The sequence below is a fragment of the Maniola jurtina genome, chromosome 1, assembly GCF_905333055.1.
Source record: "Maniola jurtina chromosome 1, ilManJurt1.1, whole genome shotgun sequence".
Taxonomy (NCBI): Eukaryota; Metazoa; Arthropoda; class Insecta; order Lepidoptera; family Nymphalidae; genus Maniola; species Maniola jurtina.
Genome location: NC_060029.1, coordinates 16041595 through 16069584, shown reverse-complemented (window position 1 = coordinate 16069584; position 27990 = coordinate 16041595). Strand labels below are relative to the sequence as shown.

General features: G+C 37.4%; 1 protein-coding gene across 3 annotated transcripts in view; it reads right to left on the bottom strand.

Annotated features, from left to right (window-relative positions):
• The window catches only part of LOC123864754 (stathmin-4), a 94628-nt gene that overhangs the window by 14631 nt on the left and 52007 nt on the right, over nucleotides 1-27990 (bottom strand). For all 3 annotated transcript variants that reach the window (XM_045905398.1, XM_045905390.1, XM_045905410.1), the window contains one exon: nucleotides 19033-19199. In XM_045905398.1, the coding sequence (XP_045761354.1) occupies nucleotides 19033-19199 (167 nt within the window). The remainder of the gene's footprint in view (nucleotides 1-19032; nucleotides 19200-27990) is intronic.

Below are 27990 nucleotides of genomic sequence, written 5' to 3'. Positions count from 1 at the left end.
ACTGGCAACACCGGTTGCATATCTCGATACTGCCAGCCGAGATACACAATCGATTCATACATATTGACTTTCCAAAATGTTGCCAACTGCCTCAAAAACTTGATCAAAATTTCGAAAAATTAAAAAAAATACAAAATGGCCGCCAGCTCGTTTCACAGAAAGATTTTACACGGTTTCATAATTTTCCTATTAACTACAGGATATACCGCTCCCGATGACGTTTCAATCTTGCCTCTCGCTCGCACCCACGCGAAAGGGGATACCGTGAAAAAGACCGTGTCGAAAATCACTTTTACTTTGATAAATTCCAGTGTTGCCAGTCTCTGGTAACCAAAGTACCTAAATGTCATTTGCACGAGCAAAACACGTAATCGCTCATACTCGGATTTTGCGAAAAGTCCGTATTTCGATTTTTTACAATTTCCCGAAAATCTTGAAATTTCCCTAAAAATGGGGTAATTTTTTTCCTCCAATCTATACCTCAAGCCTATACGTACAATCGCTTCACAGAAACCGAATCGCTCCGATGTTGCCAACTTTGAGATATTTAACTTTTAAAATTGCGTTTTTTCGTACCTCGAACAAAACGGCCGCCATGACAGCCGCCATCTTGAATTTTTAAAAACCACTCCCGTTCTGTCAAAATTAAGGATAATCTTGGGCGAAAGCAAAAAAAATAATTATCCTCGATTACCCCGTCTCGGATCTGTGGCGCCGCGGTTCGGGGTCGAAAAATCAAAATTTTCAAAACGCTACGGCTCGGCCGCCATCTTGTTTTTCCAATTTTTTTTGCATTTTCTATTAACCGTTTACTACTTTCTTCAAAGATTGCAAAATTTAACGAAATCGGTTGGAAAACAACGGAGCTGCAAAAATCACGTCGGCCGCCATCTTGTTTTTCCGAAATGTCATAATTTTTCCCCAGAGGGTTCCCGAAACCGAACACAACTCCCCTACATCATTATATCATTTTCCGTCTCTTTCTAGGAGAACAATTATGTCAATGAGTCAGTCAGTGAGTGGTAATCGAGCTATATATAGTATAACTAGTGTTTTGCTCGGTGCGCGAGCTGCTAAAGCAGCTCACGTGACGTGGTAAGGTTAACTTTATTATATGAAACCAAATTGATTTATTAAGATACATAATTCACCCCGAAAAACCCCATAAAATGACAGGCATTTCTATTTTTTGTAGAAAATGTAAGTCCGCCATCTTGGATTTGAAAATAAATGTCATTATCAAAATCAGCACCCTGGAAAACCCTGAAAACGATATCCATATTATTTTTTGTAAATTAGGATAATAATTTAGTAGGGTGCGTGGGTGCGCGGACCACTAAAGTGGTCCGCGAGCATGCAGAGTTTGTTTCACCGAGTAGACCTTCGGACCCTGATCATCTTTTGCCAAGAAACCAATCGTCCATCTTTTGTAGCCTCCGAGATAGACACCGACGAAATTTGTACGGCGGCCATCTTGTTTTTCCAAAATTTTCCACTTTTTCTGTTAATCGTTTACTATATTCTTTAAAGATTGCGAGTTTCAACGAAATCGGTTGGAAAACAAAAGAGTTGCAAAAATCATATAGGCCGCCATCTTGTTTTTCTGAAATGTCATAATTTTTCCCTACTCATATCGCGCACCAAAACATATCTCCCATACATCAATGTATCGTTTTCTGTCTCTTTCTAGGAGAATGAGACATTCAATAATCGCCATACAAAATGTATGGAAAATTAAATTCCGCCATTTTGAATTTTTTTTCTATTCATCGAGTAGACCTTTGGGCCCTGATCATCTCTTGCCAAGAAACCACACTTCCATCTTTTATACCCTCCGAGCTGGACACCGGCGAAATTTGTATGGCGGCCATCTTTTTTTCGCCATTTTGAATTTTTTTTCAGCTTTTTGGCAATTGGATGACGTCATGAATGACATTTGCTCGAGCACCCCCCACCTATCTTCAATACCTTAAGCAGGCCCTTCACTCGTTTCCGATATCCTCAATCATCAACTCTCTCCATAATTTTGGCTTACTAAGTTTTTGTTTTCTATCTGACACCATCAGTGAAAAAAAAAAATTTCATACAAAATTTTACAGGAGTTTCTTAGTTGAAAATCTCGAAAATCTCCCCAAAAGTGGCAACACCGGTTGAATATCTCCATACTGCAAGCCGAGATACACAATCGATTCATACATACTGACTTTCCAAAATGTTGCCAACTGCCTCAAAAACGTGGTCAAAATTTCGAAAAATAAAAAAAAATACAAAATGGCCACCAACTTTTTTTGCAGAAGCAAATTCGATAATTTTACAACTTTTCCATTAACTACAGGATATACCGCTTCCGATGACGTTTCAATCTCTCCTCTCGCTCGCACCCACGCGAAACGATCGCCCCTAAAAGAAGACCACGTCGAAAATAACTTTTACTTTGATAAATTCCAGTGTTGCCAGTCTCCGGCGACAAAAATACCCAAATGTCATTTGTACGAGCAAAACACGTAATCACTCATACTCGGATTTTGCTAAAAGTGCGTATTTCGATTTTTTACAATTTCCCGAAAATCATGAAATTTCCCTAAAAATGGGGTAATTTTTTCCCACCGATCTATACCTCGAGTCTATACGTACAACCGCTTCATGGAAGCCGAATCGCTCCAATGTTGCCAACTTTGGGATATTTAACTTTTAAAATTGCGTTTTTTCGTACCTCTAACATAACGGCCGCCATGACAGCCGCCATCTTGAATTTTTAAAAACCACTCCCGTTCTGTCAAAATACAGGATAATCGTGGGCGAAACCAGAAAAAATAATTATCCTCGATTACCCCGTTTCGGATCTGTGGCGCCGCGGTTCGAGGTCGAAAAATCAAAAATTTTAATACGCTACGGCTCGGCCGCCATTTTGTTTTTCCAATTTTTTCTAAATTTTCTGTTAACCATTTACTACATTCTTTAATAGTTGCAAGTTTGAACGGAGTCCCTTAAAAAACAAAGGAGCTGCAAAAATCACGTCGGCCGCCATCTTGTTTTTCTAAAATGTCATAATTTTTCCCCAGTCGAATTCCCCACCCGAACACATTTCCCCTACATCATTATATCATTTTCCGTCTCTTTCTAGGAGAACAATTATGTCAATGAGTCAGTGAGTGAGTGAGTGGTAATCGAGCTATATATAGTATAATAACTAGCTTTTGCTCGGTGCGCGAGCTGCTAAAGCAGCTCGCGTGACGTGGTAAGGTTAACTTTATTATATAAAACCAAATTGATTTATTAAGAGACACAATTCACCCCGAAAACCCCCATAAAATGACAGGCATTTCTATTTTTTGGAGAAAATGTAAGTCCGCCATCTTGGATTTGAAAATAAATGTCATTATCAAAATCAGCACGCTGGAAAACTCTGAAAACCATATCCATATTATTTTTTGTAAATTAGGATAATAATTTAGTAGGGTGCGTGGGTGCGCGGACCACTAAAGTGGTCCGCGAGCATGCAGAGTTTGTTCCACCGAGTAGACCTTCGGATCCTGATCATCTTTTGTCAAGAAACCACTCTTCCATCTTTTATAGCCTCCGAGATAGACACCGACGAAATTTGTACGGCGGCCATCTTGTTTTTCCAAAATTTTCCACTTTTTCTATTAATCGTTTACTACATTCTTCAAAGATTGCGAGTTTCAACGAAATCGGTTGGAAAACAAAAGAGTTGCAAAAATCACGTCAGCCGCCATCTTGTTTTTCTGAAATGTCATAATTTTTCCCTACTCGCCTCCCCCACCCGAACACATCTCCCCTACATTATCGTATCGTTTTCCGTCTCTTTCTAGGAGAATGAGACATTCAATATTCGCCATACAAAATGTATGGGAAAATAAATTCCGCCATTTTGAATTTTTTTTCTGTTCATCGAGTAGACCTTTGGATCCTGATCACCTTTTGCCAAGAAACTACACTTCCATCTTTTATACCCTCCGAGCTGGACACCGGTGAAATTTGTATGGCGGCCATCTTTTCTTCGCCATTTTGAATTTTTTTTCAGCTTTTTGGCAATTGGATGACGTCATGAATGACATTTGCTCGAACACCCCCCACCTATCTTCAATACCTTAAGCAGGCCCTCCACCCGTCTCCGAAACCCTCAATCATCAGCTCTCTCTATAATTTTGGCTTACTAAGTTTTTGTTCTCTATACGACACCATCAGTGAAAAAAAAATTTTTCATACAAAATTTTACAGGAGTTTCTTAGTCTCGAATCTCGAAAATCTCCCCAAAAGTGGCAACACCGGTTGCATATCTCCATACTGCCAGCCGAGATACACAGTCGATTCATACATATTGACTTTCCAAAATGTTGCCAACTGCCTCAAAAACGTGATCAAAATTTCGAAAAATTCAAAAAATTACAAAATGGCCGCCAACTCGTTTTGCAGAAATAAATTACATCGTTGAACAACTTTTCCAATAACTACAGAATATACCGCTTCCGATGACGTTTCAATCTCTCCTCTCGCTCGCACCCACGCGAAACGATCGCCCCTAAAAAAAGACCACGTCGAAAATAACTTTTTTTTTGATAAATTCCAGTGTTGCCAGTCTCCGGTGACAAAAATACCCAAATGTCATTTGTACGAGCAAAACACATAATTGCTTATACTCAGATTTTTCAAAAAGCCCGTATTTCGATTTTTTACAATTTCCCGAAAATCTTGAAATTTCCCCAAAAAATGGGGTATTTTTTTTCCTCCAATCTATACCTCGAGCCTATACGTACAATCGCTTCATAGAAGCCGAATCGCTCCGATGTTGCCAACCTTGGGATATTTAACTTTTAAAATTGCGTTTTTTCGTACCTCTAACATAATGGCTGCCACGACAGCCGCCATCTTGAATTTTTAAAAACCACTCCCATTCCGTCAAAATTAAGGATAATCGTAGACGAAACCAGAAAAAAATTATAAGTTTCAATTTCCCGTTTGGGATCTGTGGCGCCGCGGTTTGGGGTCGAAAATTCAAAATTTTCAAAACGCTACGGTTCGGCCGCCATCTTGTTTTTCCAATTTTTTTCACATTTTCTGTTAACCGTTTACTACATTCTTTAATAGTTGCGAATTTGAACGGAGTCCCTTAAAAAACAACGGAGCTGCAAAAATCACGTCGGCCGCCATCTTGTTTTTCTAAAATGTCATAATTTTTCCCCAGAGGGTTCCCGAATCCGAACACATCTCCCCTACATCATTATATCATTTTCCGTCTCTTTCTAGGAGAACAATTATGTCAATGAGTGAGTCAGTGAGTCAGTGAGTGGTAATCGAGCTATATATAGTATAAATAATAACTAGTGTTTTGCTCGGTGCGCGAGCTGCTAAAGCAGCTCGCGTGACGTCGTTATGTGAACTTTATTGTATTTAACCAAATTTATTTATAAAGATACAAAATTAACCGCGAAAACACAATAAAACGACACCCATATCGATTTTTTTCTTAAAAAATGCATGTCCGCCATCTTGGATTTCAAAATAAATGTCGTTATCAAAATGAGCAACCTGGAAAACTCTGAAAACGACATCCATATCATTTTTTGTAAAAACGGGGTAGTTGAGGTTAATAAAGTAGGGTGCGTGGGTGCGCGGACTACTAAAGTGGTCCGCGAGCATGCAGAGTTTGTTCCACCGAGTAGACCTTCGGACCCTGATCATCTTTTGCCAAGAAACCACTCTTCCATCTTTTATAGCCTCCGAGATAGACATCGACGAATTTTATACGGCGGCCATCTTGTTTTTCCAAAATTTTCTACTTTTCCTATTAATCGTTTACTACATTCTTCAAAGATTGCGAGTTTCAACGAAATCGGTTGGAAAACAAAAGAGTTGCAAAAATCATGTCGGCCGCCATCTTGTTTTTCTGAAATATCATAATTTTTCCCTACTCATATCGTGCACCCAAACATATCTCCCGAACATCATCGTATCGTTTATTGTTTCTTTCTAGGAGAATAAAACATAAAATATTCGCTATACAAAATGTATGGAAAAATAAATTCCGCCATTTTGAATTTTTTTTCTATTCATCGAGTAGACCTTTGGATTCTGATCCTCTTTTGCCAAGAAACAACACTTCCATCTTTTATACTCTCCGAGCTGGACGCCGGCAAAATTTGTATGGCGGCCATCTTTTTTTCGCCATTTTGAATTTTTTTTCAGCTTTTTGGCAATTGGATGACGTCATGAATGACATTTGGTCGAGCACCCCCCACCTATCTTCAATACCTTAAGCGGGCCCTCCACCCGTCTCCGACATCCTCAATCATCAGCTATTTCCAAATTTTTCCTCGATTTTTTTTTTGTTTTCTATACGAAACCGTCAGTGAAAAAAAAAATTTTCATACAAAATTTTACAGGAGGAGTTTTTGGGGAAAATCTTGAAAATGTCCCCAAATGTGGCAACACTGTTTACATATTTCGATACTGCTGGTTGAGTCACACAATCGATTGATACATGTCGACTTTCCAAAATGTTGCCAACTGCCTCAAAAACGTGATCAAAATTTCGAAAAATTAAAAAAAATACAAAATGGCCGCCAACTCTTTTTGCAGAAGCAAATTAGATAATTTTACAACTTTCCTATTAACTACAGGATATACCGCTTCCGATGACGTTTCAATCTCTCCTCTCGCTCGCACCCACGCGAAATGATCGTCCCTGAAAAAAGACAATGTCGAAAATCACTTTTTTTTTGATAAATTCCAGTGTTGCCAGTCTTCGGCGACAAAAATACGCAAATGTCATTTGTACGAGCAAAACGCATAATCGCTCATACTCGGATTTTGCGAAAAGTCCGTATTTCGATTTTTTACATTTTCGCAAAAATCTTGAAATTTCCCGAAAAATGGGGTAATTTTTCCCCACCAATCTATACCTCAATTTCATACGTACAATCGCTTGATAGAAGCCGAGTCGCTCCGATGTTGCCAACTTTGAGATATTTAACTTTTAAAATTGCGTTTTTTCGTACCTCTAACTTAGCGGCCGCCATGACAGCCGCCATCTTGAATTTTTAAAAACCACTCCCGTTTTGTCAAAATACAGAATAATCGTGGGCGAAACGTGAAAAAATAATTATTCTCCACTATCCCGTCTCGGATCTGTGGCGCCGCGGTTAGGGGTCGAAAAATGAAAATTTTGAAAACGCTCCAGCTCGGCCGCCATCTTGTTTTTGCAATTTTTTCTACCTTTTCCATTAACCGTTTACTACTTTCCTAAATAGTTGCGAGTTTAAACAAAATCGGTTGGAAAACAACGGAGCTGCAAAAATCACACCGGCCGCCATCTTGTTTTTCTGAAATGTCATAATTTTTCCCCAGAGGGTTCCCGAAACCGAACACAACTCCCTTACACCACTATATCATTTTCCGTCTCCTTCTAGGAGAACAATTATGTCAATGAATGAGTCAGTGAGTGGTAATTGAGCTATATATAGTATAACTAGTGTTTTGCTCGGTGCGCGAGCTGCTAAAGCAGCTCACGTGACGTGGTAAGGTTAACTTTTATTATATAAAACCAAATTGATTTATTAAGATAATTCACCCCGAAAAACCCCATAAAATGACAGGCATTTCTATTTTTTGTAGAAAATATAAGTCCGCCATCTTGGATTTCAAAATAAATGTCGTTATCAAAATCAGCGCTCTGGAAAACTCTGAAAACGACATCCATATTATTTTTTGTAGATTAGGATTATAATTTAGTAGGGTGCGTGGGTGCGCGGACCACTAAAGTGGTCCGCGAGCATGCAGAGTTTGTTCCACCGAGTAGACCTTCGGACCCTGATCATCTTTTGCCAAGAAACCACTCTTCCATCTTTTATAGCCTCCGAGATAGACATCGACGAAATTTATACGGCGGCCATCTTGTTTTTCCAAAATTTTCCACTTTTCCTATTAATCGTTTACTACATTCTTCAAAGATTGCGAGTTTCAACGAAATCGGTTGGAAAACAAAAGAGTTGCAAAAATCATATAGGCCGCCATCTTGTTTTTCTGAAATGTCATAATTTTCCCCTACTCATATTGCGCACCAAAACATATCTCCCCTACATTATCGTATCGTTATCCGTCTCTTTCTAGGAGAATGAGGCATTCAATATTCACCATGCAAAATGTATAGAAAATTAAATTCCGCCATTTTGAATTTTTTTTCTATTCATCGAGTAGACCTTCGGATCCTGATCATCTCTTGCCAAGAAACCTCACTTCCATCTTTTATACCCTCCGAGCTGGACACCAGCGAAATTTGTATGGCGGCCATCTTTTCTTCGCCATTTTGAATTTTTTTTCAGCTTTTTGGCAATTGGATGACGTCATGAATGACATTTGCTCGAGCACCCCCCACCTATCTTCAATACCTTAAGCGGACCCTTCACCCGTCTCCGATATCCTCAATCATCAGCTTTCTCCATAATTTTGGCTTACTAAGTTTTTGTTTTCTATATAACACCATCAGTGAAAAAAAAATTTTTCATACAAAATTTTACAGGAGTTTCTTAGTTGAAAATCTCGAAAATCTCCCCAAAACTGGCAACACCGGTTGCATATCTCCATACTGCCAGCCGAGATACACAATCGATTCATACATACTGACTTTCCAAAATGTTGCCAACTGCCTCAAAAACGTGATCAAAATTTCGAAAAATTAAAAAAAATACAAAATGGCCGCCAACTCGTTTCACAGAAAGATTTTACACGGTTTCATAATTTTCCTATTAACTACAGGATATACCGCGCCCGATGACGTTTCAATCTTTCCTCTCGCTCACACCCACGCGAAAGGGGATACCGTGAAAAAGACCGTGTCGAAAATCACTTTTACTTTGATAAATTCCAGTTTTGCCAGTCTCCGGTGACAAAAATACCCAAATGTCATTTGTACGAGCAAAACACATAATCACTCATACTCGGATTTTGCTAAAAGTGCGTATTTCGATTTTTTACAATTTCCCGAAAATCTTGAAATTTCCCTAAAAATGGGGTAATTTTTTCCCACCGATCTATACCTCGAGCCTATACGTACAACCGCTTCATAGAAGCCGAATCGCTCCGATGTTGCCAACTTTGAGATATTTAACTTTTAAAATTGCGTTTTTTCGTACCTCGAACAAAACAGCCGCCATGACAGCCGCCATCTTGAATTTTTAAAAACCACTCCCGTTCTGTCAAAATACAGGATAATCGTGGGAGAAACCAAGAAAAATAATTATCCTCGATTACCCCGTTTCGGATCTGTGGCGCCGCGGTTCGGGGTCGAAAAATGAAAATTTTGAAAACGCTACGGCTCGGCCGCCATCTTGTTTTTCCAATTTTTTCCACATTTTCTGTTAATCATTTACTACTTTCTACAAAGTTTGCAAAATTCAACAAAATCGATTGGAAAACAACGGAGCTGCAAAAATCACATCGGCCGCCATCTTGTTTTTCTGAAATGTCATAATTTTTCCCCAGTTGAATCCCCCATCCGAACACAACTCCCCTTCATCACTATATCATTTTCCGTCTCTTTCTAGGAGAACAATTATGTCAATGAGTCAGTGAGTCAGTGGTAATTGAGCTATATATAGTATGACTAGTGTTTTGCTCGGTGCGCGAGCTGCTAAAGCAGCTCACGTGACGTGGTTAGGTTTATGAGTTGTATTGAACCGATTTTTTTTATTAAGATACACAAATTACCCCGAAAACCCCATAAAACGACACCTATATCAATTTTTTCTTATAAAGTGCACGCCCGCCATCTTGGATTTCAAAATAAATGTCGTTATCAAAATCAGCGCTCTGGAAAACTCTGAAAACGACATCCATATTATTTTTTGTAGATTAGGATTATAATTTAGTAGGGTGCGTGGGTGCGCGGACCACTAAAGTGGTCCGCGAGCATGCAGAGTTTGTTTCACCGAGTAGACCTTCGGACCCTGATCATCTTTTTCCAAGAAACCACTCTTCCATCTTTTATAGCCTCCGAGATAGACATCGACGAAATTTATACGGCGGCCATCTTGTTTTTCCAAAATTTTCCACTTTTCCTATTAATCGTTTACTACATTCTTCAAAGATTGCAAGTTTCAACGAAATCGGTTGGAAAACAAAAGAGTTGCAAAAATCACGTCGGCCGCCATCTTGTTTTTCTGAAATATCATAATTTTTCCCTACTCATATCGTGCACCCGAACATATCTCCCGAACATCATCGTATCGTTTATTGTTTCTTTCTAGGAGAATAAAACATAAAATATTCGCCATACAAAATGTATGGAAAAATAAATTCCGCCATTTTGAATTTTTTTTCTATTCATCGAGTAGACCTTTGGATTCTGATCCTCTTTTGTCAACAAACCACACTTCCATCTTTTATACCCTCCGACGCCGGCAAAATTTGTACGGCGGCCATCTTTTTTTCGCCATTTTGAATTTTTTTTCAGCTTTTTGGCAATTGGATGACGTCATGAATGACATTTGGTCGAGCACCCCCCACCTATCTTCAATACCTTGAGCGGACCCTTCACCCGTCTCCGACATCCTCGATCATCAGCTATTTCCAAATTTTTCCTCGATTTTTTTTTTGTTTTCTATACGAAACCATCAGTGGAAAAAAAAAATTCATACAAAATTTTACAGGAGGAGTTTTTGGGGAGAATCTCGAAAATCTCCCCAAATGTGGCAACACTGTTTACATATTTTGATACTGCTGGTTGAGTCACACAATCGATTGATATATGTCGACTTTCCAAAATGTTGCCAACTGCCTCAAAAACGTGGTCAAAATTTCGAAAAATAAAAAAAAATACAAAATGGCCGCCAACTCGTTTCACAGAAAGATTTTACACGGTTTCATAATTTTCCTATTAACTACAGGATATACCGCGCCCGATGACGTTTCAATCTTTCCTCTCGCTCGCACCCACGCGAAAGGGGATACCGTGAAAAAGACCGTGTCGAAAATCACTTTTACTTTGATAAATTCCAGTGTTGCCAGTCTCCGGCAACAAAAATACCCAAATGTCATTTGTACGAGCAAAACACGTAATCGCTCATACTCGGATTTTTCAAAAAGCCCGTATTTCGATTTTTTACAATTTCCCGAAAATCTTGAAATTTCCCCAAAAATGGGGTAATTTTTTTCCTCCAATCTATACCTCGAGCCTATACGTACAATCGCTTGATAGAAGCCGAATCGCTCCGATGTTGCCAACTTTGAGATATTTAACTTTTAAAATTGCGTTTTTTCATACCTCTAACATAACGGCCGCCATGACAGCCGCCATCTTGAATTTTTAAAAATCACTCCCATTCTGTCAAAATACAGGATAATTGTGGGCGAAACACGAAAAAATAATTATCCTCGACTACCCCGTCTCGGATCTGTGGCGCCGCGGTTCGGGGTCGAAAAATCAAAATTTTCAAAACGCTGCGGCTCGGCCGCCATCTTGTTTTTCCAATTTTTTCTACATTTTCTATTAACCGTTTACTACTTTCTTCAAAGTTTGCAAAATTCAACGAAATCGGTTGGAAAACAACGGAGGTGCAAAAATCACCTCGGCCGCCATCTTGTTTTTCCGAAATGTCATAATTTTTCCCCAGAGGGTTCCCGAAACCGAACACAACTCCCCTACATCATTATAACATTTTCCGTCTCCTTCTAGGAGAACAATTATGTCAATGAGTGAGTGAGTCAGTGAGTGGTAATCGAGCTATATATAGTATAACTAGTGTTTTGCTCGGTGCGCGAGCTGCTAAAGCAGCTCGCGTGACGTGGTTAGGTTGATAAGTATTAAAACGAATTTATTTATTAAGATTCAAAATTCACCCCAAAAACACCATAAAACGACACCCATATCGATTTTTTTCTTAAAAAATGCATGACCGCCATCTTGGATTTCAAAATAAATGTCGTTATCAAAATCAGCGCCCTGGAAAACTCCGAAAACGACATCCATATCATTTTTTTTAAAAATGGGGTAGTTGAGGTTAATAAAGTAGGGTGCGTGGGTGCGCGGACCACTAAAGTGGTCCGCGAGCATGCAGAGTTTGTTCCACCGAGTAGACCTTCGGACCCTGATCATCTTTTGCCAAGAAACCATTCTTCCATCTTTTATAGCCTCCGAGATAGACACCGACGAAATTTGTACGGCGGCCATCTTGTTTTTCCAAAATTTTCCACTTTTTCTATTAATCGTTTACTATTTTCTTCAAAGATTGCGAGTTTCAACGAAATCGGTTGGAAAACAAAAGAGTTACAAAAATCATATAGGCCGCCATCTTGTTTTTTTGAAATGTCATAATTTTTCCCGATTTCCATCCCACACCCGAACATATCTCCCATACATCAATGTATCGTTTTCCGTCTCTTTCTAGGAGAATGAGACATTGAATATTCGCCATACATTTTCTATGGGAAAATAAATTCCGCCATTTTGAATTTTTTTTCTATTCATCGAGTAGACCTTCGGACCCTGATCATCTCTTGCCAAGAAACCACACTTCCATCTTTTATACCCTCCGAGCTGGACACCGGCGAAATTTGTATGGCGGCCATCTTTTCTTCACCATTTTGAATTTTTTTTCAGCTTTTTGGCAATTGGATGATGTCACGAATGACATTTGCTCGAGCACCCCCCACCTATCTTCAATACCTTAAGCGGGCCCTCCACCCGTCTCCGAAACCCTCAATCATCAGCTCTCTCCATAATTTTGGCTTACTAAGTTTTTGTTCTCTATACGACACCATCAGTGAAAAAAAAATTTTTCATACAAAATTTTACAGGAGTTTCTTAGTTGAAATTCTCGAAAATCTCCCCAAAAGTGGCAACACCGGTTGCATATCTCCATACTGCCAGCCGAGATACACAATCGATTCATACATATTGACTTTCCAAAATGTTGCCAACTGCCTCAAAAACGTGATCAAAATTTCGAAAAATTCAAAAAATTACAAAATGGCCGCCAACTCGTTTTGCAGAAATAAATTACATCGTTGTACAACTTTCCCATTAACTACAGGATATACCGCTCCCGATGACGTTTCAATCTTTCATCTCGCTCGCACCCACGCGAAATGATCGTCCCTGAAAAAAGACAATGTCGAAAATCACTTTTGCTTCGATAAATTCCAGTGTTGCCAGTCCTCGGCGACGAAAATACCTAAATGTCATTTGCACGAGCAAAACACGTAATCGCTCATACTCGAATTTTGCAAAAAGTCCGTATTTCGATTTTTTTCAATTTCCCGAAAATCTTGAAATTTCCCCAAAAAATGGGGTAATTTTTTTCCTCATATCTATACCTCGAGCCTATACGTACAATCGCTTGATAGAAGCCGAATCGCTCCGATGTTGCCAACTTTGAGATATTTAACTTTTAAAATTGCGTTTTTTCGTACCTCTAATATAATGGCCGCCACGACAGCCGCCATCTTGAATTTTTAAAAACCACTCCCATTCCGTCATAATTCAGGATAATCGTAGACAAAACCAGAAAAAAATTATTAGTTTCAATTTCCCGTTTTGGATCTGTGGCGCCGCGGTTCGGGGTCGAAAAATCGAAATTTTCAAAACGCTACGGCTCGGCCGCCATCTTGTTTTTCCAATTTTTTCTACATTTCCCATTAATCGTTTACTATTTTCTTCAAAGATTGCAAAATTCAACGAAATCGGTTGGAAAACAACGGAGCTGCAAAAATCACCTCGGCCGCCATCTTGTTTTTCCGAAATATCATAATTTTTCCCCAGAGGGTTCCCGAAACCAAACACAACTCCCCCACATCATTATATCATTTTCCGTCTCCTTCTAGGAGAACAATTATGTCAATGAGTGAGTGAGTCAGTCAGTGGTAATCGAGCTATATATAGTATAATAACTAGTGTTTTGCTCGGTGCGCGAGCTGCTAAAGCAGCTCTCGTGACGTGGTTATGTTAACTTTATTATATTTAACCAAATTTATTTATTGAGATACACAATTCACCACAAAAACCCACAAAACGACATCCATATCAATTTTTTTCTTAAAAAGTGCATGTCCGCCATCTTGGATTTCAAAATAAATGTCGTTATCAAAATCAGCACCCTGGAAAACTCTGAAAACGACATTCATATCATTTTTTGTAAAAACGGGGTAGTTGAGGTTAATAAAGTAGGGTGCGTGGGTGCGCGGACCACTAAAGTGGTCCGCGAGCATGTAGAGTTTGTTTCACTGAGTAGACCTCCGGATCCTGATCATATTTTGCCAAGAAACCACTCTTCCATCTTTTATAGCCTCCGAGATAGACACCGACGAAATTTGTACGGCGGCCATCTTGTTTTTCCAAAATTTTCCACTTTTTCTATTAATCATTTACTACTTTCTTCAAAGATTGCGAGTTTCAACGAAATCGGTTGGAAAACAAAAGAGTTGCAAAAATCATATAGGCCGCCATCTTGTTTTTCTGAAATGTCATAATTTTTCCGTACTCATATCGCGCATCCAAACATATCTCCCATACATCAATGTATCGTTTTCCGTCTCTTTCTAGGAGAATGAGACATTCAATATTCGCCATACATTTTCTATGGGAAAATAAATTCCGCCATTTTGAATTTTTTTTCTATTCATCAAGTAGACCTTCGGACCCTGATCATCTCATGCCAAGAAACCACACTTCCATCTTTTATACCCTCCGAGCTGGACACCGGCGAAATTTGTATGGCGGCCATCTTTTCTTCGCCATTTTGAATTTTTTTTCAGTTTTTTGGCAATTGGATGACGTCATGAATGACATTTGCTCGAGCACCCCCCACCTATCTTCAATACCTTGAGCGGACCCATCACCCGTCTCCAATATCCTCAATCATCAGCTCTCTCCATAATTTTGGCTTACTAAGTTTTTGTTTTCTATATAACACCATCAGTGAAAAAAAAATTTTTCATACAAAATTTTACAGGAGTTTCTTAGTTGAAAATCTCGTAAATCTCCCCAAAAGTGGCAACACTGTTTCTATATTTCGATATTACCGGCTGAGTCACACAGTCGATTCATACATATTGACTTTCCAAAATGTTGCCAACTGCCTCAAAAACGTGATCAAAATTTCGAAAAATTCAAAAAATTACAAAATGGCCGCCAACTCGTTTTGCAGAAATAAATTACATCGTTGTACAACTTTCCCATTAACTACAGGATATACCGCTCCCGATGACGTTTCAATCTTTCATCTCGCTCGCACCCACGCGAAATGATCGTCCCTGAAAAAAGACAATGTCGAAAATCACTTTTGCTTCGATAAATTCCAGTGTTGCCAGTCCTCGGCGACGAAAATACCTAAATGTCATTTGCACGAGCAAAACACGTAATCGCTCATACTCGAATTTTGCTAAAAGTGCGTATTTCAATTTTTTATAATTTCCCGAAAATCTTGAAATTTCCCCAAAAAATGGGGTAATTTTTTTCCTTCAATCTATACCTCGAAACTATACGTACAATCGCTTCATAGAAGCCGAATCGCTCCGATGTTGCCAACTTTGAGATATTTAACTTTTAAAATTGCGTTTTTTCGTACCTCTAACATAATGGCCGCCACAACAGCCGCCATCTTGAATTTTTAAAAACCACTCCCATTCCGTCAAAATTCAGGATAATCGTAGACAAAACCAGAAAAAAAATATTAGTTTCAATTTCCCGTTTTGGATCTGTGGCGCCGCGGTTCGGGGTCGAAAAATCGAAATTTTCAAAACGCTACGGCTCGGCCGCCATCTTGTTTTTCCAATTTTTTCCACATTTCCCATTAATCGTTTACTATTTTCTTCAAAGATTGCAAAATTCAACGAAATCGGTTGGAAAACAACGGAGCTGCAAAAATCACCTCGGCCGCCATCTTGTTTTTCCGAAATGTCATAATTTTTCCCCAGAGGGTTCCCGAATCCGAACACATCTCCCCTACATCACTATATCATTTTCCGTCTCTTTCTAGGAGAACAATTATGTCAATGAGTGAGTCAGTGAGTCAGTGAGTGGTAATCGAGCTATATATAGTATAACTAGTTTTTGCTCGGTGCGCGAGCTGCTAAAGCAGCTCACGTGACGTGGTAAGGTTAACTTTATTATATGAAACCAAATTGATTTATTAAGATACATAATTCACCCCGAAAAACCCCATAAAATGACAGGCATTTCTATTTTTTGTAGAAAATGTAAGTCCGCCATCTTGGATTTGAAAATAAATGTCATCATCAAAATCAGCACCCTGGAAAACCCTGAAAACGATATCCATATTATTTTTTTGTAAATTAGGATAATAATTTAGTAGAGTGCGTGGGTGCACGGACCACTAAAGTGGTCCGCGAGCATGCAGAGTTTGTTCCACCGAGTAGACCTTCGGACCCTGATCATCTTTTGCCGAGAAACCACACTTCCATCTTTTATAGCCTCCGAGATAGACACCGACGAAATTTGTACGGCGGCCATCTTGTTTTTCCAAAATTTTTCACTTTTTCTATTAATCGTTTACTACATTCTTCAAAGATTGCGAGTTTCAACGAAATCGGTTGGAAAACAAAAGAGTTGCAAAAATCATATAGGCCGCCATCTTGTTTTTCTGAAATGTCATAATTTTCCCCTACTCGCCTTCCCCATCCAAACACATCTCCCATACATCAATGTATCGTTTTCTGTCTCTTTCTAAGAGAGTGAGGCATTCAATATTCGCCATATAAAATGTATGGAAAAAAAAGTTCCGCCATTTTGGATTTTTTTTCTATTCATCGAGTAGACCTTCGGATTCTGATCATCTCTTGCCAAGAAACCTCACTTCCATCTTTTATACCTTCCGAGCTGGACACCAGCGAAATTTGTATGGCGGCCATCTTTTCTTCGCCATTTTGAATTTTTTTTCAGCTTTTTGGCAATTGGATGACGTCATGAATGACATTTGCTCGAGCACCCCCCTCCTATCTTCAATACCTCAAGCGGGCCCTCCACCCGTCTCCGAAACCCTCAATCATCAGCTCTCTCCATAATTTTGGCTTACTAAGTTTTTGTTTTCTATACGACACCATCAGTGAAAAAAAAAATTTTCATACAAAATTTTACAGGAGTTTCTTAGTTGAAAATCTCGAAAATCTCCCCAAAAGTGGCAACACCGGTTGCATATCTCCATACTGCCAGCCTAGATACACAATCGATTCATACATACTGACTTTCCAAAATGTTGCCAACTGCCTCAAAAACGTGATCAAAATTTCGAAAAGTTAAAAAAAATACAAAATGGCCGCCAACTTGTTTCACAGAAAGATTTTACACGGTTTCATATTTTTCCTATTAACTACAGGATATACCGCTCCCGATGACGTTTCAATCTTTCCTCTCGCTCGCACCCACGCGAAAGGGGATACCGTGAAAAAGACCGTGTCGAAAATCACTTTTACTTTGATAAATTCCAGTGTTGCCAGTCTCCGGTGACAAAAATACCCAAATGTCATTTGTACGAGCAAAACACGTAATCACTCATACTCGGATTTTGCTAAAAGTGCGTATTTCGATTTTTTACAATTTCCCGAAAATCTTGAAATTTCCCTAAAAATGTGGTAATTTTTTCCCACCAATCTATACCTCGAGTCTATACGTACAACCGCTTCATAGAAGCCAAATCGCTCCGATGTTGCCAACTTTGAGATATTTAACTTTTAAAATTGCGTTTTTTCGTACCTCTAACAAAACGGCCGCCATGACAGCCGCCATCTTGAATTTTTAAAAGCCACTCCCGTTCTGTCAAAATACAGGATAATCGTGGGCGAAACCAGAAAAAATAATTATCCTCGATTACCCCGTTTCGGATCTGTGACGCCGCGGTTCGGGGTCGAAAAATTAAAAATTTTGAAACGCTACGGCTCGGCCGCCATCTTGTTTTTCCAATTTTTTCCACATTTTCTGGTAACCGTTTACTACATTCTTTAATAGTTGCGAGTTTGAACGGAGTCCCTTAAAAAACAAAGGAGCTGCAAAAATGACGACGGCCGCCATCTTGTTTTTCCGAAATGTCATAATTTTTCCCCAGTTGACTCCCCCACCCGAACACATCTCCCCTACATCATTATATCATTTTCCTTCTCTTTCTAGGAGAACAATTATGTCAATGAGTGAGTCAGTGAGTGGTAATCGAGCTATATATAGTATAATAACTCACTGCGGCTAACCTTCGGGGGCGACTGGTCAAATTATGGGTCCGGGCTATCGAATATCATATGTGTTAACTGAATAATTGCTAGATCCATATTTCCAGTTATTGACCAATTTATTTGATGAAATTAATTCGTACCATGTTCGCGCCACATGAATTGGAGACTGGGGTGTGAAGTTTTTAAAAGTTAGTTGTGTGATTTGAAATGAATGTCTTGAGTAAGGTATTAACCGTCCTAAAAATATCTCATTCGAGTAGGTAATTTGATGGGTTCTGGCCTCTGGGGTTCAGAGGATCCAGATGATTTTAGGTTATGGGTATTTAAGATGAAGTTTGCTTATTCTCACAGATGTTTTTAAGGAGTTGTCGTCCTGGCAAACCCCGAATCGATGTCGAGATCGATATCACTGATAGGCAATTAGGTTTGACCTATGGGTAAAATATATGATGATACAAGGCCAAAGTTGAAATCGCAAGACGACGAGGATGATGTGATATATCGACGAAAACCTGATGTAGGCGGTCCCTTGCATGAGTGTACCAGGCTGTTTGCTAACAAAGGTGGCGTTTCTCCTAAGGCAAATTACATCTGGCCCGAAAAACATCGCGATATCACTCGTGATAACCACGACGGCCCTTTTTGCCCCGCTGGTAAAAATGCTGACAATCCACATTTCACGCTAAAGCGGGTACGTGGGACTCACTGGCTATGCTACAGCATACCCATTAAAAACCCAGCGGTACAGTCCGCGTCATGTATGAGACGTCTCAGGATCCCGGGTACCGTATGCAACCACGACGGCCCTGCCATCAGTGTTAAGAAGATGATACATACGCGTCTCCTCTCCTCGGCCGCCTTCAGTTTCTCTTGGATTTCCTCGACGGACGGCGTCTTCTCGGGCGAGTCAGCGCGGCGAGGCACTGGCACGCCGACCGGCTCCGCGAGGATCACCTCGTATGCTAGGCCGCCCTTCGACATCTCTTGGCAGCGGATTTCAGTGGCTGTTGACAAGAGAATATTTTATTACACACTGGTTGTAAGGATCAAGAATTTTTTTTTCGCCCCATCTCCGACATCAGAAGTGGGATAAATCAATAATAATAATTAATTAATCAATTCTTCCGGCATCCATGTTTCCCTCACATATTTAAGTACCTAGGAATTTCTTCTTCATCCTCTAACCAAGCATGCTCCAATTCACAATGATTGTTGACCGTTGCTCAGCTCAAGGCTATCTTATAATATCGACACCTGCAATTTAAAACATTGTAACTCACTTTTTAGCGAAAATGACCTTTAAACACAGGGTTAATAAGAAAAAAATGCTCTTTCTTTTGCGCTTACCGTCGTATCTAAATTCACTCCCGTTACGATTTTAGCCAGCATAAAAACATTGTAACTAGTCGTCCACTAACGATGAAAAAAAGGTATCTTTAGTTACACACACTTGACCGTGGTAAGTAATAATAATTTTACAAAACAATAATTGTAACATAAGATACAATTTTTTTCTTGGTAAAATTTCTTACATAAATGAAAATATTTCGTCAACTTTCATCGTAACTTGAGTTACGATGTTTCATTCTTAAAATATAATTATCATTTCAAATAAAAAAATTGTTACCATTATTTATTCCGCCGTATATTTACGTTCCTGTTCTAATAACTAAACTTAGAATGCATGCAGTGTCAACCACATCTCCCTGCGACCCCGCACTTCTTGTTTTGATCGAGTTACAACGCGTGCATTGCCGGCGTTTTACGCATTGTTAATTAATTTGTACTGTTTTAATGTTAAAAATAGCTGTTATCATTGTACAAAAATTGGGACTGCGATATTAACAATGTGAAAGTAACCTGGAGTAAAATTATGCACATTAAATTTATCAGTAGCTTACCAAACATAATTACTTTTCAATATGATTCTTTAAGTGACACTGAGATGTCTATAATTAATATAGCTCAAGTTTCTGTTCGATCAGGTACTCGTCATAATGTAAAGGAACCTCAAAACAATGATCAAAATATTAACATTCCAAAGGCTTATAACGCGCTCTTGCCTATATCTGCTGCAAAATATAAAGGTTTAATAAATTTGTGCAATAGCAAAGCTATTCCAGATATCTATCATGATTATTTTATAAATTTGCCTCATTTGAGCTCAAACGTACCAAATGCAAGTGAGTCTGATTAATAGGTACCTAATTTTGTCTATTTTTTGATGCATAAATTATAAAGAATAAGTTTTTTGTTGCTGTACCTAGTTCCCGTCAAACATATTTAAATGTGAGTGCTAGTGAACGGAGAAGAAAGCAACAGCTCTTACTCATTGTTCTTTAACAAAATACCTTATCTTTTGTAAAAGAAACAATGAGAGAGCTTATCCACTTCCTTCACCTACCACCAGCACCCACATATTTAAACATGTTTAACAGGATCTTAACATTATATTGTTGAGGTTGATTATGACTGATTTTAATTAGTTGAATAAAAATTAAAAAGTGATTGGTTGATATCCCTAGTTCCCATGAAGATTCGAAAATGTCTGTGTTACATTCCTGTCAAACTTTATTCTAGTTGCTTGAACTAGAAGGAGAAGCAAGCAATCGCTCTGACTCAGAGTTATAAGACAAAGATAGAGCGATCATTTTCCCTCCGCTTTCACGCAAATAATTTATAAACTTGCGAGAAAGCATAGGGAAAATGATTGCTCTGTCTTTGTCTTAAAACTCTGAGTCATAGCGATTGCTTGCATGACTTGCTTCTCCTACCAGTTTACGCAACTAAAATAAAGTATGACAGGAATGTAACACAGACATTTTTCTAAATTGTAAAGGCTGATTCATTAATGGTTAATTTTCAATGAAGATTTAAAATTCACAGTTTACAATTTTTGTCTAACTCTAAATGTAGCTGCGTGAAATTGGAGGGTAAAGCAAGCCATCACTCTGTCACAAAAGACAATTTTCCCCTACTTCCACGCAAAAACAATAAAGCCTAAAGGCAATTGTTGTACGTCCTTAAACGCTTATTAAAATAATTGAAAATCTATGATTATTGTTACTTTACTTTGTAAAACTTACACCCTATGTAAACCTAAATGTAAAGATTGATTAACTTTAGGTTTATTTTGATATTTTGGAACTGTAATAATAAAAACAATGCAAATTAATTCATTTTTTATTTTTATGGTAACTCCAACTATGTATTAAAATAAATATTATCCATTGTAACTCAGACTTACAATTATTTTTCTCGGTAAATTAGTTATTGCCCTACTAAATTGCACTGTATGTCTGAGTTACAACTGTAATTTGGAAACCAGTTTTTAATGAAAAATCATTGTAAGTCATAAAAACATATAAAATACATAAGTAAACAACAATTTAGTCATACAGAAATGTAGATAATCCCTTTTTACTTATATTTACAAAATTGGAAGACGCTAGGACTTTTAGGAACAAAGTGAGAATATTTTGAATGTTTAAATCGCTCTCCTGAAAAGTAGTGAAAAATGAGTTACAATGTTTTAAATTGCAGGTGTCGTTATGTATTAAAAAAAAAAAAAAAAAAAAACAGTTTTATCGTTACTATTACCCATAATAATTAACAAATGCACTGGATTTCTCTATCAATCAATATTAAGTACTTTTTTGAGAATTTTTTTTTTGTGATTTTAGGCTCAAAAAGTATTTAGCAAAGCAATTCACTAAGTATTATTTTGTTAATTTTCGTAACCACAATAAATTGATCACTACACGAATAATTAAATGTGATTTTCTGTTACCAAATACCCTATATACATAAAGAGCATCATTAAGGGTAGTTGACAACATAATTAATAATTGGAACGAGCATAAAATACATATTTTCACACTTCACCAATACACCTAAAGTCCATTACGGTGCGTGAATGTGGTGCGATGCATTAAATTATGATTACTGAGCAATTAAGAGGAAAACCATCTCGAATGACTTAGACGATTTCACCTTCAAACTAGCAATTTTGACATGTCATGACCCTCTATTGACAATTAATCAAGCAGACATTTCAATCTGCGAAATTTACGCGGACTTTTAGTATTTTGACGTAGGAGGGTAAAAGATCCAGTACATGAACGAATAAGGATTACCCTGACTTTCACCTAAAATTAAGATATATGAGAATTGTTCTATATATAATTTTTATTTTTTGTGTATCTGTACACAGTATATCAAAAAATCAAATAAAATGCGTGGTATTAATTATTATAAATTATTTTATTTAACAAAAGGATAAATTGCCAGTAAATGAACTGGAAATTTCAGTGAATAAACGAACTCTATCTAGTGCATAAACTCTCGATTCCTATTAATAAATTCTTAAGTATATTTTCGGCTTGGAATTTAAAAAAAAATGTCAGATTTTCAGTTTTTGACTTATTGTATATTTTTTTCTACATTTTGCGCGATAAATCAAAAACTCTTTTACATAATAATAATAAATAAAACCTGTTTTAGAATGTATAATAGAGCCCTTTCATATGATATTATCCCCTTTGGTATAGTTATCTTAGTTTGAAAGTCACCTAAATTTTCTGGAAAACAGTCCAAATGACTACAGAGAAAATGAAACTTAACGCCCTTGTTGCATCCAAGTCGCTGGAAGTGCAACATCAGCTACTGAATGTGTTAAGAGTAGTGAGAATAATATACCGTAACACAAGTGTCTGATGTTATCAGATTTGTTCCTTTGAGCCGAGAAGCCACATGTTCTGATGCTTTTTAGACAATCTAAGATCTCTCATTAAGTGATCCAAATAATTTTGATTGAATGGTCTAAGTTGAGATGTAAAAAAGTCACTACATCGTCACTACCTTCTGAAAGTTCTTGAAATGATAGATTAGAGGTACTGGGTTGGGGCTGAGGTACAGATTTATCACCAGAAGTCAGAATCGTTCAAATTGCAGACTGCAAGTTACAATAGAGCCGCTTGGAACAATTTTTTTGCTGTTTCTTCTGGTAATATTCACAACGCAGAAATAATAATCATCATGGTGTTTAGATGGTTCGCGCCAAATAATAAAATTTTTTTTTAGTAAAAGTAGTTAACTATTCTTATTTGCTCATAAACGCAACGAGGAAATACAGCTTCCACATATAAAAATTGGAGTCCAGGCCTTGCTGTTAGCTGCTAATGGGTTCTCAAAGTAGCCCGAGTATGCTTGTTTTACTGGGCACAAAAGGAAAGAATGAAAGGAGCTTACCCAGTACATCTTAAAAGATCCGTTATAGATACATGCATCCTGCCATGCCTTACCTATGCCAGCCAAACATGGGTCCAGACAAAGAATATAAAAAGAAATAGTAACTTGCTAAAGGGCGATGGCAAATTGCATAAATTAAGCAAAAAATATTCAAAGTGAGAATTGAAGACATAAGAAAAAAGACAAAGCCTACAGACACCTTGAGACATGCCCTAAAACTGCAATGCAAATGGTCATATTGTATCGATTTTTACAGATGAAAGAAGGACAGGTAGGTAGACCGAAGACGCGTTGGTCTAATGCTATTGTGCAAATCGCGAGAGAAAATTAGCTTGATAGTACCAAAGACAGAGAGAAATGGGGATACCCAAGAGGGATCCATATCCAAGAAAGAAGAATACCAGAATAAATATAAAAAAAATTCAAAAGAAAAATAAAACCGATTTCAAAATCACAAACACTAAAAAGTAAAAAATAATTTAAGTTATTGTGGTTTTTGAAGTCGGTTTTATTTTTCTTTTGAAAATTTTTTATTTCAAAAATTTTAGTGGCCCCACTGTACTATAATAATATGCCATGCCCAGCTAAAACCCTACTGTTTACTAAGCAATTACACTGATCGCGAGCAATTTGCTCTTATCCATTGAGGAGTTCTGTTCTCCATCTCAGAAGATATTCATCAGAACTTCATCAAATTTATATGGGACCACCTGCAAATTATACCTAGCTTTTCAAAAAAAAATAATTTCCAAATCGGTCCAGGCGTCTTTGAGCAATCGGTGAACATACATTAAAAAAAAATTGAATTTGCTCTTATACATTGAGGAGTTCTGTTCTCCATCTTCAAAGATATTCATCAGATCTTTACCAAATTTATATGGGACCACTTGCAAAGTATACCCTATCAAACAAAAAAAAAATCCAAATCAGTCCAGGCGTCTTTGAGTAATCGGGGAACATACATAAAAAAAAAGATACCGACGAATTCAGAACCTCTTCCTTTTTTTAAAGTCGGTTAAAAATATACTAAGATTTACTAACATGGTGTTATACCACAGAGTAGCAAACAGAGGCAAAGCTTCTAAGAAGCGAGCAAATTTTATAACTATTTTGGTAGGGTTGGCACTGGAGGATACAATTTAATTAACAATAGTTATTTGTTCAACAAGATGGTAAAGTTTGTTTTTGTTGTGATTGCCTAGTTTAAATATCGATCAATAGATCTAAATATCGATTTTGAACGAAATCATCAATTTAGAAAGAATTATAAATGGTGCCAACTTTTTTAAATTTTGGTTACAGTTTCCTATTTTGTGATCCCAGGGAGCTCTAAATATCGATTTTGAACGAAATCGGTCAATTAACAAAGCATTTCAAAATGGCGTCGACTTTTTTAAATTTTGGTAACAGTTTCTTATTTCGTGATCCCAGGGATCTCTAAATATCGATTTTGAACGAAATCGGTCAATTAAAGGGCAATACGCGCAATTTATAACTTAAAACCACGCGATTCACTTCGAGAAAAATTTAAGGAAATAGGTATCCTTACCGTAGCCTCTCAATATATTTACAACAACATAATTTTTGTAAGACAAAATATTCTTAGTTACAAGAAGGTTGGCGATCTACACAACAGGCTGACTAGACACCGTAACAGGCTTGCGACTCCTACGCTCCGTCTCAGGAAGGTCCAAAAGTCATTTGTGGGAATGGGTATAATCTTCTATAACAAAATTCCTCAGTCAATTTTGGACTTGCCTTTACACAGGTTCAAAAAATCTATTAAAAATATGCTCTTGAGAAAAGCATATTATACTATCGAAGATTATGTAAATGATAAAAAAGCGTGGATTTGAACTTCGATTCGCTCCAGCAATGCGCAGGACTTCAATTGCTTTTATACATGGCATAATATTGTATATCAAATCTTTGAAAAGAGCAACCGCCGAGTTTCTTGCTGGTTCTTCTCGGTAGGAAAGGCATTCCGAACCAGTGGTAGATGCTTTTGACGATTCGAAAGAACTTGTAAAAGTCTAATTGAATAAAAACATTTTGAATTTTGAATTTTGAATTTTAACAAAGAATTTCAAAATGGCGTCGACTTTTTTAAATTTTGGTAACAGTTTCTTATTTTGTGATCCCAGGGAGCTCTAAATATCGATTTTGAACGAAATCGGTCAATTAACAAAGAATTTCAAAATGGCGTCGACTTTTTAAATTTTAGTAACAGTTTCTTATTTTGTGATCCCAGGGAGCTCTAAATATCGATTTTGAACGAAATCGGTCAATTAACAAAGAATTTCAAAATGGCGTCGACTTTTTTAAATTTTGGTAACAGTTTCTTATTTCGTGATCCCAGGGAGCTCTAAATATCAATTTTGAACGAAATCGGTCAATTAACAAAGAATTTCAAAATGGCGTCGACTTTTTTAAATTTTGGTAACAGTTTCTTATTTTGTGATCCCAGGGAGCTCTAAATATCGATTTTGAACGAAATCGGTCAATTAACAAAGAATTTCAAAATGGCGTCGACTTTTTTAAATTTTGGTGACAGTTTCTTATTTTGTGATCCCAGGGAGCTCTAAATATCGATTTTGAACGAAATCGGTCAATTAACAAAGCATTTCAAAATGGCGTCGACTTTTTTAAATTTTGGTAACAGTTTCTTATTTCGTGATCCCAGGGATCTCTAAATATCGATTTTGAACGAAATCGGTCAATTAACAAAGAATTTCAAAATGGCGTCGACTTTTTTAAATTTTGGTAACAGTTTCTTATTTTGTGATCCCAGGGAGCTCTAAATATCGATTTTGAACGAAATCGGTCAATTAACAAAGAATTTCAAAATGGCGTCGACTTTTTAAATTTTAGTAACAGTTTCTTATTTTGTGATCCCAGGGAGCTCTAAATATCGATTTTGAACGAAATCGGTCAATTAACAAAGAATTTCAAAATGGCGTCGACTTTTTTAAATTTTGGTGACAGTTTCTTATTTTGTGATCCCAGGGAGCTCTAAATATCGATTTTGAACGAAATCGGTCAATTAACAAAGCATTTCAAAATGGCGTCGACTTTTTTAAATTTTGGTAACAGTTTCTTATTTCGTGATCCCAGGGATCTCTAAATATCGATTTTGAACGAAATCGGTCAATTAACAAAGAATTTCAAAATGGCGTCGACTTTTTTAAATTTTGGTAACAGTTTCTTATTTTGTGATCCCAGGGAGCTCTAAATATCGATTTTGAACGAAATCGGTCAATTAACAAAGAATTTCAAAATGGCGTCGACTTTTTAAATTTTAGTAACAGTTTCTTATTTTGTGATCCCAGGGAGCTCTAAATATCGATTTTGAACGAAATCGGTCAATTAACAAAGAATTTCAAAATGGCGTCGACTTTTTAAATTTTAGTAACAGTTTCTTATTTTGTGATCCCAGGGAGCTCTAAATATCGATTTTGAACGAAATCGGTCAATTAACAAAGAATTTCAAAATGGCGTCGACTTTTTTAAATTTTGGTAACAGTTTCTTATTTCGTGATCCCAGGGAGCTCTAAATATCAATTTTGAACGAAATCGGTCAATTAACAAAGAATTTCAAAATGGCGTCGACTTTTTTAAATTTTGGTAACAGTTTCTTATTTTGTGATCCCAGGGAGCTCTAAATATCGATTTTGAACGAAATCGGTCAATTAACAAAGAATTTCAAAATGGCGTCGATTTTTTTTAATTTTGGTAACAATTTCCTGTTTTGTGATCCTAGGGATCCTCAGATATTGATTTTGAACAAAATCTATGACAGTTCAAGAAAATAGATTTTAAACACTATTTAAATTATTATCATTAACATTAAATTAAATGAAAACACGACGCGCGACGTGTACTGCAGCCCCTGAGCTTGAGCACAGGCCGAGCCGGTATAAACCGATTTCTCTCCGTACGCGACGTAGCGCCTGTGCTCACGCACACACGCGCCTCAAGCTTGTAGTAGTGTACCTATCGTAGCGCGCTTGTATGAAGCTTTGACTCTGTTCGCTACTCATGTGGTTATACAACGCAATACCACACTCACACACTCACTCGTACAAACATACAACACACTCACACACACACATGGACGCACGCACACGCACTTTTGAACGGTTTGAACGGAACACGGTTTTGAAATTGAAATTGAAAAAAGTGTAAGAATTTGTAAGAAAATATTTAAAAAAGGTATATCAGCCGGTTTTTTATTCCAGCTCTTAATACATGTAAAAACGTCCAATCTGTTCATTTACTCGAGCCTTTACCCTAGTACCTAATTATATCGACCGCCCCATATCAAAACAAAGTAAATGTCATTTTTCCGAAAATCGTTTTATGTCATAAGCCTAACTTTCATAGTATGTCCCGTTGTATTGTAAGGACACCCACATTAAAGTAAAATTAAAAGCTAGTAAGTCGCTTTGACCATTTTAAAACATAGTAAGTCTTTGAACTGGCTAGGTTTTTATAGATTAATGCGCCTTACTAAGTTTTTAAAAGGAATTAGATTAAATAAAATAA